Below are 13,121 nucleotides of genomic sequence, written 5' to 3' on the forward strand. Positions count from 1 at the left end.
CCAGGCTTCTTACTGTACTATTTCAGAACCGGTTATAATGGTGATTGGGGAGTAGCCCCTGCGTGGCTGAACTGAAAAATGGTGAGATCGATTACTTCTTCATCTAGCTTGTAAGTAGGCATGGACGTTCTCAGTTTTAGCTGCACAAGATCAGTAAGGCACGATCCTCTAGCTGTGTGTTCTGCAATAGGATTGTGGACGACGCTGCTCACAATTTTTTTCTTTGTGGAAGATGGTATAAGCTTTGTTAGCAATTGTACGCCAACACAGAAAGATACTGAGAAACGTTGGCAAATGCAGGTGTGCTGTACATTAAATTCGTCTTCCCGTAAAAAATTGGACTAGATCGAGGGAAGATGTCATGGAGCTCTTTGAACTAACAAATTGCCTTCCTCCTCTCCTCCCAATTGGTGAAATGAATTCCCAGACTTGAAGGCCTCCGAAGGCAGGAGTGCCAGACCAAAATAATGTGTCAAATTCTTTCATGGCGAGGAGGTTTCAGGTTTATGTTTTATTTCCTGATCCGACGCGTTGCTACTGTGAGCATACTGAACTCAATGCATCAACGCATTCACCCACCCGATGCCCTCAAAAAAATAGGGCACCACTAGGGAATTAGGCATATGTGTTGTGTGAGTGCCAGGTGTACTCTGGTATCCTAATTTAAGAGGTGGTCTGTGTTTTTCAAAGGGTCGGTCACGAAATGTCGGGTGACATCCCGTGGTGCCTGAGTAAGTAGTTCTAACCCACTAGCTGGTAGTATACCAATCCTAGGCAGTAACCTAGAGAAAGCCTCCCGGTGATGAGCGAACTGTGAATGACCGGTATACGTCGGGACACACAGAGAGTTCTCGGAGCCGTCGACAGCTCTTTGCCAACGTAGATGGGATGATGTGAGCCTAGCTCTGTCAAGGTAGTACTTATGACATGTATCAGGAGTCAGCCCCTTTGGGAGCCTAGTCGGGTAGTGTGGATTGAATCTGTATTAGCAGACCGCGTTATCCCGAACGAGCGCTGATCCGCCCGTTAGTTCCAGGATCAGCTAAGCGTAGATCAGGCTACAAGGAACTGGGGTAGGGGTTTTGTTTCCGAGGGTACACCTATCCGTGGCTATGGCAGGTCGGAACGTTGCATAGGATGCGCTAGTAAAAATCCTGTGCAGAACAACAATAAAATAAAACCCAGAAAATCGAAGGTATAACCGGAAAGGAAGAGAGGGCTGTCACTGACGAGAGGCGAAGACGCTAAATAAAGAGGAAGCTTTGCAAAGTGATTAGGCTGCCGTTGTGGGGAAGGCAATTGAGCAAGTGGATTTGGACGGGCCAGTTACAACTTGTTAGCACTGATGAAGGGAACAAGTGGTTCCCGAAATATCGGTATTTGCAAGAATGAATATTCACACCAACGAAAAAGAAATAACAAGTTTTTATTATTTCAGATTTACGGAAGTTCTTAGTGGAATCTTATCGGGTACCGCTTTCATCTAACTTAGGGACGGCATTCGACTGCGGTTTTTTGCCTAATGCCGAGAGAATGGCTTTGACTGGATTCGGGTTTACATTCTTTATCCCTCACCGAACACCGAATGAGATGATGCGGGACTTTCGACGCATTGTCGGTCTCTTGACGACGCCGCTTTGGGCACAAAGGAGTGAATCCCAGTAGGAGGTGACTTTGATGCTGGCTCTTAATGGGGCATTCCTTACTTCGAATCCAGAGGGAAATGGATCCTGAAAGTTCTAGAAGATTCCTAGGCGAGTTCCCACAAGTACATCGCGTCTGAAGTGGCTGACGCTATTTGTCGACGTGCACCAACCCAGTGCATTTCTTGCGCGTGGAACGTCACACGGGTGAACATTGGAAGATTCATCGAAACTCTTGGAATAGGCAGATATACGAGGGGGCACTTCCGCTGGTGGTGGACTCTGTCGTAAATTCAGTGATGAACCTGATAACGGTAACCTGTAAAGCTCCCATGCAGCATGGGGGGGAGGACCTCCGATGTCCTGCTGATTGACAAAAAATACTGAACGTCGGAAGGACTTTCATAAGTTCCGTCGTTTTGCACAACGTTTACATGTCCACGAGGTGCATGCACCACATAGGCACCGTGAAAGAGATCGAAGAGGCAATTCTCGCTATGAAAATTCAGAAGACGATAAGTCCCGAGAGTATCACAGCAGAAGCATATAAACTAGCGTTCCGCGAAAGGAAAGACTCGCTGCTCGGCGTGTTCAGTCTGGAGGAAGGCATTGTTCCTTGTCGCGGGAAGGTGGCAAGGTTCGTGTTGATTAATAAAAGGAAGAAAACTCTGATATGCCGTCCGCATACCAATCGCTGTGTATGCTTAATATAGACGGGAATTTAGTACTCAAAAGGTTATCAGGAGTGGAATCATTGAAGCGATCCATGCTACCGGGGACTTATTCAAAAGGAAGTTCGGGTTCAGAGCAGGGAGATCCATGCTGTGCAGACGACGAATAGTGCTCCTCATAACGCTTGATGTCTGAAATCTCTTCAATTTCGTAAGATGGATAAATATGCTAGCCACATTAGAGAACTTATTCCACGTGCGAACTCTTCGCCTATATTGAGAGATCACCGGAAATACCACTCCCTGCTCGATCAGACGCCTGAGGGCCAGGGAAGATGGAGATTACGTTGAGGGTAGGACAGGAATCCATCCTAAGGCCGAACCTTAGGACGCCTGAGGGCCAGGGAAGATGGAGGTCACGTTGAGGGTAGGACAGGAATCCATCCTAAGGCCGAACCTTTGGAACGTTTCCTTCGATAGTTATCTAAGACTTGACATGCAAAAGAGTCGGGTTTGGCCAGTAATGCAGATGACGTTGCGACCTTTGGTCGGAGGCACTGTTGTGAGCGCATGGATGATTGTTTGTTGTTTCGGTCTGGCACTGGAAAATATTGAAGTAGTCATCTTGGTCAGAAAGAGAATCGCGACCATGCGCCCCATATTGATTGGCGAGTTGATTATAGGGCCAAAACCAGCAACTAACTTTCTTGACGAAATGCTTGACTCGAAGATGAGCTTCTTCGAGCAAATCAAAGCAGTGGGGGATAAGGCTGCAGCTTGAGTCTCGGCCAAATTGAGTGTGCCCACTCGGAGAATTTACATTTTCTGTGTTCAAAATTACTGAAAAAGTGGAGTAAGCAGAGTTGATGTTAGTGACACTCATACGTGCGGAAGTGGGCTCAGATGACGCTCGTCTCACAAGTATATTTCCCCAATGTTAATTACGCTAGGAGTCTTCAGAAATCACAGTGGTACGACGAGAGTCATGCGATCAGGCGAGGTAGAGATGATGAAGTGAAGCTTTAAGAAATGTTGATGCTATCTCTAGAGCAATACTCTCAGTTTCCACGAATTTGTCCATCTGCCTTATTACGAAATATTCAATAGAAAGCCAAGCCAATTCATCATGTTATGATGTAATGTCAATATGGCCTATTTTTCCACTCTCGAAGTTGGACCTATTCGGTAATTGATTGATATATGAGAGGAAGAAAATATTACAAACATTTCCAGGGTGTAGAGACCAAATTCGAATTTGTAACGAACAAATCAATTACAAAGCAATCAATTCTTATAAATGGATTACAATACATTTATGTCTATATGAAAGTCGGTTCAGAAAATACAAGCTTGTTCAGGAAAATGTGTCACCTTAATCATTATCTGCTCCGTAGACGACTGTCAAATGCTTGATTTGATTTATCCTGGAAGCTGTATAATCATCAAATAAGTTAACGATTGGAATTAGGAAGAAACATTTACGGAGAAGGATCTTTTTGGTTGCCTGATTTATTTTATGTTTTAAAAATTTATTTATCCTTGTTAGCTTGAAGAGTATTCTCTAAACGATGAAAAAAGATCAAGAAGTATTAAAATCAAATTCGAATTGGAGATAAATCCGGATGTCTCCTGGAGGTAATGCGTACTAATTGATGTCCTTAAATGCTAAATCTGTCATAAATAATTCAGTCAGGAGGTTTTGCGCTCAGGTCCACCAATTCGATATCCCTAAAAGCTGTCTGCCGTCCTGACCTACGCCATCGCTCTATCTCAGGCAGGGTCTGATAGATATTGCCCTTATAGACTCTCAGGACTGGATCATCCTCATCCATACGGATTAAGTCATCCGCCCACCGCAACTCGTTGAGTTGGATTTTATCCACAACCAGACGGTCGTCGTATCGCTCATAGATTTCGTCGTCATGTAGGATACGAAAATCGTCCATCCTCATGTAAGGGGCCAAAAATTCTTTGGAGGATTCTTCTCACGAACGCGATCAAGAGGTTCTCAGTTTTTTTGCTAAGAACCCAAGTCTCCGAGAAATACATAAGGACCGGCGAGATCATAGTCCTGTACAGTAAGAGCTTTGAACCTATGGTGAGACGTTTCGAGCGGAACAGTTTTTGTAAGCTGAAATAGGCTCTGTTGGCAGCCAACAAACCTGCGCGGATTCAATCGTCACAGCTATTATAAGTTGTGATTTTCGACCTTAGATAGGAGAAATTTTTAACGGCCTCAAAGTTGTAGTCTTATATCTTCATTATTTTCGTTTCACCAGTGCGATTCCATGTTGTTTGTTCTCTGAGTTTTGATTTTGGCGCTGACGTCGCCATCATATACTTCGCCATACCTTTATTAATGTGCAGCCCAAGATCTCGCGCCGCCTGCTCGATCTGGATGAAGGTAGGTACATCTAGGGTTGTTCTTCCCATGATGTCAATATCGTCAGCGTAGGTCAGTAGTTGGGTGGACTCGGAAAGGATGATGCCTCTCGCATTCACATTTGCATCGCGAATCACTTTCTCCAGGGCCAGGTTAAAGAGGACGCATGATAGACCATCCCCTTGTCTTAGACCGTTGTTGATGTCGAATGGTCTCGAGAGTTTTGCTGCTGCTTTTATCAGGCCTCGCATATTGGTCAGGGTCAGCCTAGTCAGTCTTATCAATTTCGTTGGGATACCGAATTCTCTCATGGCCGTGTACAGTTTTACCCTGGTTATGCTATGCTCCACAATTTGTGTGGAGTTGTCATCAGGTGCTGCTGAAACTTGGCCGACTGAACGAAACATTCCTGATGTTGGTGCCGGGGCACTCTAACATTGCTGATAATGAGAGTGGGTCTGAGGGTCTGGATCCACAATGGCGGGGCCAGAACCAGCTCTTGGAATCTAACCATCTACTGTCAAGTCTACTCTGAAGGGTAAAATTGCAAGGATTCACGCAGCCTAGTGGAGAAACTTGGACTCTTGCCGGCAGGTGAAAATCCTTATGAAAGAGCCTAGGGCCACTAGAGCGGCATTTTTATTGTTCCTTAAGAAGTGGGACATGAAAACCCTAGTAGACCTTTTAACGGGACACTGCTCCTTAAACTACCATATGGAAAAGGAGGAGGAAGAGGAGACGGCCCTGCACTTTTCTGTAGCTGCCCGGCATTCTCAGATCTCAGACGAAGACACCTTGGTAAGGTTTTCTTCAATGGAGAATCTGCACACTCTCTGCCTCTGGAGAATGTTCTCAGATTCGCTAAAGCCGACTTTTCTTGCGGGTAGGGCCAATTATCTTTATTGCCGTATCAATGATAGCGTTCTTGATGTGGTTGTGAAGATCATTTGTTAATGTTTCATCTCCAGGATCTCTGTTGACTGCGGTTATTGCGGCATCCATTTCCCTCTTGTAGGCGTCGTGGAGGGCTGTGTTGTGGATGGCTTCAGTATTCACTCTCACCTGATTGTCAGAGGGGATTGTAGCTGGAGTCGTAATTCGAGCTCGGAGCACTTTGCCACCGAGATAGTGGTCCGAGTCTATATTGGCCTCCCTATATGTTCTGACATTCATCAAGGCTGAGAGGTGGCGGCGTTCAATCAGCACGTGCTCAATTTGGTTGAAAGTGGTCCCGTCTGGAGAGGCCCACGTTTGTTTGTGGACCGTCTTCTACGCAAACCAGATACTTCCAACAATCATTTCGTGCGATACTGCTAACTAAATAATCCGCAGTCCGTTATCTTTGGTGTCCCTATGTAAGCTATCGGAGCTGACGTATCGCCTGAATACGGGCTCCGTCCCTACTTGACTATTGAAATCTCTAAGTATGATTTTGATATCATACTTGGGACAGGCTTCGAGGGTCCACTCAACTGCGCCGTAGAAGGTATCCGTCTCCGACTCTGCAGTCTCCTCTGTAGGGGCGTGAACGTTTATGAGGCTTATATTTCTAAACTCGTTTCGAAATCCATCCTGTCCGAGGCTCCTTCTGTGTAGGGTTGTCAGCCCTACCCAACCCCCAGTTGGTACATTTTCTCCCATTTTTAGGCGCGGGAGACTGGCCTTCATCCTTCCGGATACCTCCTGGAGATAATGCGTACTAATTGATGCCCTCAAATATTAAATCTGTCATAAATAATTCAGTCAGGTGGAAATACAGTTGCAAATATACATCCAAATATTACTTTAACATAAATCTTCACGTACCTGTAGTTTTTTGTCCGGGTCGAATTTCCTGGCTAGTCCGAAATCGATAATTTTTATTCGATTTCCTTCGCGCGACAGGCACAGGATATTCTCAGGTTTCAGATCCAAGTGTAATATATTATTTTTGTGTATGAATTGCATTGCTTCGCAAATCTGTCGCATGAACACCGCACACACCTTCTCCGTGAGTACAAAATCCTCGTCGATGACTCGATCGAACAGTTCACCACCCTCTACCCTATATGGACGTTGGACAGGTGACGATGGCGATGTGGGAAGTGTCGATATAACCGCGTATTCATGGCAATAAATTGAACCGGGTCGGAAGCGGTGCACGAAAGAAAAACATGCGGAAACGTACGATAAAAAGTCAATAAAGGATCAGTAGTCGCATATCAACAAAATATTTGTCGCTTACAGTTCCAGGACGACGCACATCTTCTTCTGGCACTCGTAGGCTGCGTATAGCTGAATAATGAGGTGGTGTTGGAGTGAATTCATGATTTCTACTTCGCGCTCCACGTTGCGTCGATCTTCACGTTTTGGAATGGGAACGAATTTCGCAGCCAATTCCAGTCCTGTTTCCTTCTCCCTGCATTTGTAGACAGTTCCGAATTTTCCCCTGTCAATGAGAAAGAACGATAAAAAATTCATCAATTGAAAAATTCAATTGGATGCTGCAGAGTTTTATCCTTCAAGCAATGGGACATATCCACCTACAGGATGTAGGAAGGAATTTATTTAACCGATGCACCGGGGGCCCCTTAGCAAACACATTTATTTATTTGCTTCACATATTTGTATTCTGAAAGTGTCCTTAATTTGATACCTTGAGCCCGGATGGCATAGTGTTTGCAGACAACGTGCATGGCAGTCGTTCCTTCCTCAATCAATAGCAAAGTATCCTTTCCAACTATATGCAGGAAAAATAAATTACAAAGTTAATTCGGATATCAGTAGCTTTCCCCGATAAAAGCTACTTCATTTTCGATTTTATTATAGGAAATGTTGTTGTATTATAATTGGCAATGTGTACTTTTTCGGTTAAATGGATTCAGATTTAAATTCAAAAATTGTTGACTGTTTTTATTATCCTTCGACCTTGTTGTTTTTTCTACCAGGTCGATTTTTTCACACGGCAGCGTTCCCAGGAATTCCAACTGCTTGAAAATTCCACCACTTTACAATGGAGGGCCCTCCACACACAAGGGGTGGCTTGACTATCTATACAACGCTTCGCAGATTTAAATTTTTCTCCAATCACCGTAAAACACATTTGTACGTGAACCAGAAATGAAATTCATCTCTCTTGAATGGAAATGTGAGTCACGAGGCGCAATTGTACCAAGTGAGGGTGCAATAGATGTGATGTGATATCTTACCTGCCAATTTCACTCAGCAAATCGAAATCTTTCTCGGCATTGACACCTCTTTTTATGATAACATCACGTGCGGGAAACTTGGGTTCCAATGCTGTAAAGATTGAAGAAGGAAACACGATAAATAAATAATAATATACCATTCTGTTATTTATTTAACATAATGGTGACATTTATAGTTGAAATATCTTTTATTGAATAGAAAATAAATTTCAAGGAAGTTATTACAGGTGGATTGGTTTTATGTTTATGTTGGTTTTATGTCGGAATGTTAGGTTTTCTCTTTGGATCGTGATTTATAGAAGTATGATAGGTTTCGTGTTGAAATTGTTGAGATGCGTTGATTTATGTATTCTGCAAAATAATTTGACTATTCACCATTGAGGGGTAGGTAGCAGTGTGTAGTGAGAAAGTATCCCAAAATTATATATATTCGTTTATTGGGAAAACCCCATTATTATGGAAATACCTCTGGAACTCCGGAAATAATAACTCCGCCCTAGCCTGTCCCAAGCCCGGTTGTGAAAGAATGAGGGATGGATAGCTTCAGTCTGAATGGCTGTACTTCACCGCAGCGTTTCAGAGGGTAGGTGAGGAAAGTGCAGGAACCTTGTCGTTACTCACTAAGGAAGCTATCCCCACACCTGGCATCTAGGGATAAAATGCACCACCAAAAATGAGAAGAAGAAAAAATTTGAGGTCCGGTACGGATAACCGGCGGGAGTCGTCTGACTTGGTGACTGGGCACGGCGTCGAAACCGCTAGTCAGGAAGCGTGTTCGATTTGAGGTCATCGGGGAAAAGGGTGACCGAGAGTCGATGGGGGCAGGGACGGCGGCATCAACAACACTACGCCGCACTGCAGGCAATAGTTTTAGTACTCGCCGCAGCACTCTTTTCCACCGTCCAGCTGAGGTTTCCGCTGAGGTTCGGGACGAATTCCAAAGAGCGTGTATTGAATTCTCGAATATGGACCAAGTATTCCCAGGCTCTATGCATCTCCAGAAACTCCGAGAATTCTATCTCAAATCAATGATGAGATTGCATCTCGGCTGTGTGCTGCTATGTCGCGGCTGCAACTACAATCACTTGTGTATTGTGGTGCAGTTACGACCATCAGATTGCACGGCCGGAAGATTCGTTTTCGTGTTATTGGTTTGAGTGAGCAAAGAGATCCACTATGGAAAATGCGTTTGGAACGTCGGCGAGACTCACTAAGGCAGGACATTGCTAGACCGATTCAGATCAGCACTGGTAATGCCAGCAGATGGGTGAGAAATAAAGTGCAGAGGGTTTACCGGAACTATGCCATCCCCAATGAGGCACTCGTAGGTGAAATTCTGGACACATTAAAACAGAAACTTTCTGTCATATGCAGTCGGTTACGACGGTATGGTGAAAGTCATTCTAGACGTGCCCAGAATGCAACATACGCGAGGAACCAGCGGAGCTTTTTCAGATCTCTCAATGAATCCCAACAGAGCGTCCAGACAGTTCAGTTTTCGGAGACGGAAACTAAAGAGTATTAGGGTGGACTTTGGGGTTTACTCGCCCAGCATGCTGAGCATGCTGAGTGGATCATCGCCGAAGACACTCGCCATGCCAATACGCCTGGCATGAATTTTGCGGATGTTACCGAAGAGGAAGTTCGACGAGCCATAAACAGCTCGAAGAACTGGAGGGCCCCAGGTTTGGATCGGGTGCAGAATTTCTGGTATAAGAAATTTACCAGCGTACACAGTCGATTGGCACACAGTATAAATGAGGTCATAAGTCGGAGGAATTTCTACCTTTCCTCACTGCGGGGATTACCTACCTTATCCCTAAGAAGGACACGGTGCAGGACCCCGCAGACACAAGACCAATTACTTGCTTACCAACCATCTACAAATTCATAACGTCTATTATTAGTGGAAGGGTCAATGCGCATCTCGAGACCAACAACATCCTGTCCGAGGAGCAGAAGGGCTGCCGAGTTGGGTGAAGGGGTTGCAAAGAGCAACTCATTATCGACTCGATAGTTGTAGGACAAGCAACTAGAGGCCAAAGAAACCTCTTTAGTTGCTAAACCGATTATGCCAAGGTTTTCGGTTGCGTTCCGCACACTTGGCTAATCGATGTCCTGCATCTGTATCACATTGATCCGAAACTAATAAAGTTTTTGGCGACAGTCATGGAAGGGTGGCATACCGCCTTATCAGTCCGTACATCTGAGGGTGCTAATACCTCAGAGCCCATTCGTATATGGAGGGGCATGTTCCAGGGGGATTCGTTCAGTCCCCTTTAGTTTTGTATGGCACTGGACCCCCTTTCATGGCTACTGAATGAAGCTAGAAGGTATGGTTTTGCAATAAAGTATGGCCTACGTGCCAAATGCTAATGGAAACACTTGATGTACTTAGATGACATTAAGCTGTATACTGATACTGACGACCATCTTAGAAGTCTGTTGCGAATAATAGACATGTTCAGCCGTGATATTCGGATGAGTTTGGATTAGACAAGTGTCGAATCCAAGCCATCCGCAAAGGTCATTATTGATATCGCTATTCCCCATACTAGCAACATTGAGCGGAAATATGTGGAGAAGAAGGTGAACTATGAGCCATTGGCTTGGAAAGTCAAAGAAATTTGGCATCTCGAGCGGGTGGTTGTAGTTCCCATAATATTGTCAGCTACAGGTATTGTACCTAAATCCCTCACGGCTTCTCTTAATGTCCTGGAACTTTCACACAGTCTTGTTCAAACCATGCAGAAGTAAACCATTCTGCATACGTGCTCGATGTTGCGGGGAGTTCTCGACGGATTCTCCCATTGACCTACCACCGGCCACTACCGCCAGCGCCCCTTTAGTTTTCAAGTAAGTAGGATCGTCCGAGCCTAAATGCTTGGCACTTAGTGCTAGTATTAGGTAAAATCCGGCATCTGCCGAGATTGTGACAACTCGGAATAATAGTAAGCTGAGAAACTTCATTGTGTTAAGATTTATAAAGATAGTTCCTTTGTTTTCTACAGTTGATTTAATTAAAACTAATAAATAAAATAAGTTTCCGTGTTTCTGGGACAAAATGTATCTTTCTTCACTGCTAGTATTATATAAATATGATGGCAACGTATTCAGTATAATCCTCAGTAAAAAGCCAGCGTTCGGGGAAAATGAGAAGAAAGTAGAGGTGAACGCCTAGCTTAGTTTGAATAACTCTACCATACTGCATTCTAATTGATCACTCCCCTTCGTCAAACGGGTCTAATGCAATTGAGGGGGGTTCGGAGCGGTGGGCCTCCATTAATAAACCAAGCAACAGGAACAAGATGAACAGCGTTGGACAATATTGATACCACGGAATCGACCGTGCAAACGAGTGAACGACTACTTTCTTGGATCCTGGAATATTAGATCACCTAAACAATACTGTCAAAGACCTATTTACTTCAACAGTACAAAGTCAGGGTTTCAGCAGTCCAGGAAACGAATTGGACTGGTTGAGAGGTAAAAAGTGGGAAGTTAGAAAATGTGCCATTGGAGTCACTTTCAACGTGGATGTTGTCGACCTCAAATCAATACACGAAAGATTGTGTCCGCTTCGCATGAAAGTAAAGTTTTTTAAAATATCGCTTATCAATATACACGCCGCATCTCAAGAGTAAGATGACTAAGTCAAAGAGCGATTTCACGATAGCCTAGAAAGACTATACTCATTGCCTCCGAATGACGGCAAGATATTGCTCGGGGAATCCTACGTCAAGATTGGAAACGAGGAGATACGTCGAGGAACGACCGGGCGACACAGTCTCAGTGACTTTGCAAGTAGCAAAAATTTAATTATAAAATCGACATGCTTCCTACATAGTGCACTCACAAAAGGTCATGAAGGCCTATGGTATTACCTTCAACCAGATAGACCACTTTCGCATGAGACGTGGATGCCAATCCAAATCATCCAAAACTATTATTTGCAAAATCAAAAACGGAGCAATTATTGGAGATGAAAGTGAATCCTATCCCGGCATAGATAACATCCTTGCTGAACTCATCAGTTCTCTGTATCTGGAATCACGAATACATCCTGCATGAGTGGTCAAAAAGTGTGCAATGCCCTATTCACAAAAAAGATGACAAGTTGACTTGCGAAAATGACAGACGCATCTCTCTACTTTGTACCCTCTATAAAATCTTTACAAAAATTCTAGAGAGAAGAATTAAACGGTATCCAGGCGGCTTTCGGACTAGAAGATGGACAATTGATCAATCATCGATATCCACCAAATATTGCTGAAATTTAAGCAGGCTTGATTTGGGGATCCCAGAAAAACTGGTAACCCTTGCTAGAAGCACACAACAGCGCAGGTCAGAGTCAATAATAGTTTAACGGATGCGTTTGAGACAAACATTGGAAAACAAGGAGATGGGCTGGTACTTCTTGAAGGAAGATCAGAAGGAAAAGGACTGGTAGTAAAACCCCTCTTGACGAAGACAGCGCATCCCAGTTTGGATTTCAAAATTGAAGGATGCGATTGATGGACCAAGATGGTTGCAGAAGAGACATCTTGAAGGCAAATACTCAACATGGATTGCAGAAGACGACGACGAAGAAGAATAAGCAGAATGCTAACTGCTTGAAAAATCAGAAAACCAAAAACTTTTCAGACGCTGCCTCACCTCTGCCCTGGGAGCAGCGTAACCGAAAATGGCAACAGGTGGAAAAACGCTCCTTTATATCATTGCAAAAATAAGACACGCTCCAGATTTCAGCACAGGTTTAAACTAGAAAGTTCACTCCAACGCTAGAGCTACGATAGCTTCCTGAAAGACCCAGACCCAGATGAAAGGTTGAGTCTGGAAGAGATATTAGGTAGGAAGTTAACACTGAAACACGGGAAATGTAAGGAGGGAAATGTGGGTACAGGCCTAGTCGGTAGGTGAGAGGACAGGCTTTTGGTGCAAACGTACAACCCTGGTTAGATGGTCTTTTCGTAGATTTTCAAAAAGATGTTGTTTCACAAAAGGACGTAAAATAGAATCGTGAGGCAACCAGTGAAATAGACTGAACATACTCTGCCATTTGGGTAACATCTAAACCACTAGTAGATAGATAACAGAAAGCCATTCGACTGGATGTTGCTAGGAAGTAGGAGTGGTCGCGGAAGCAAAAGAATTGAAGGAGTTGGAGTCTATGACCATTTATTTTTGAATTCAGTGATCGCACCGTACTTGATACATTTTTAGAATTCTTAGCCAG

The 13,121-nt window shown here is 44.1% G+C and overlaps 1 protein-coding gene across 2 annotated transcripts in view; it reads right to left on the bottom strand.

The window, feature by feature from the left end:
• LOC119655348 (myosin light chain kinase, smooth muscle) overlaps nt 1-13,121 on the bottom strand; it is a 134,451-nt gene that overhangs the window by 34,463 nt on the left and 86,867 nt on the right. For both annotated transcript variants that reach the window (XM_038061200.1, XM_038061201.1), the window contains 3 exons: nt 7,886-7,976; nt 6,922-7,125; nt 6,504-6,741 (listed from right to left, as the gene is read on the bottom strand). In XM_038061200.1, the coding sequence (XP_037917128.1) occupies nt 6,504-6,741; nt 6,922-7,125; nt 7,886-7,976 (533 nt within the window). The remainder of the gene's footprint in view (nt 1-6,503; nt 6,742-6,921; nt 7,126-7,885; nt 7,977-13,121) is intronic.

Source organism: Hermetia illucens, chromosome 4 (assembly GCF_905115235.1).
Source record: "Hermetia illucens chromosome 4, iHerIll2.2.curated.20191125, whole genome shotgun sequence".
NCBI classification, from domain to species: Eukaryota; Metazoa; Arthropoda; class Insecta; order Diptera; family Stratiomyidae; genus Hermetia; species Hermetia illucens.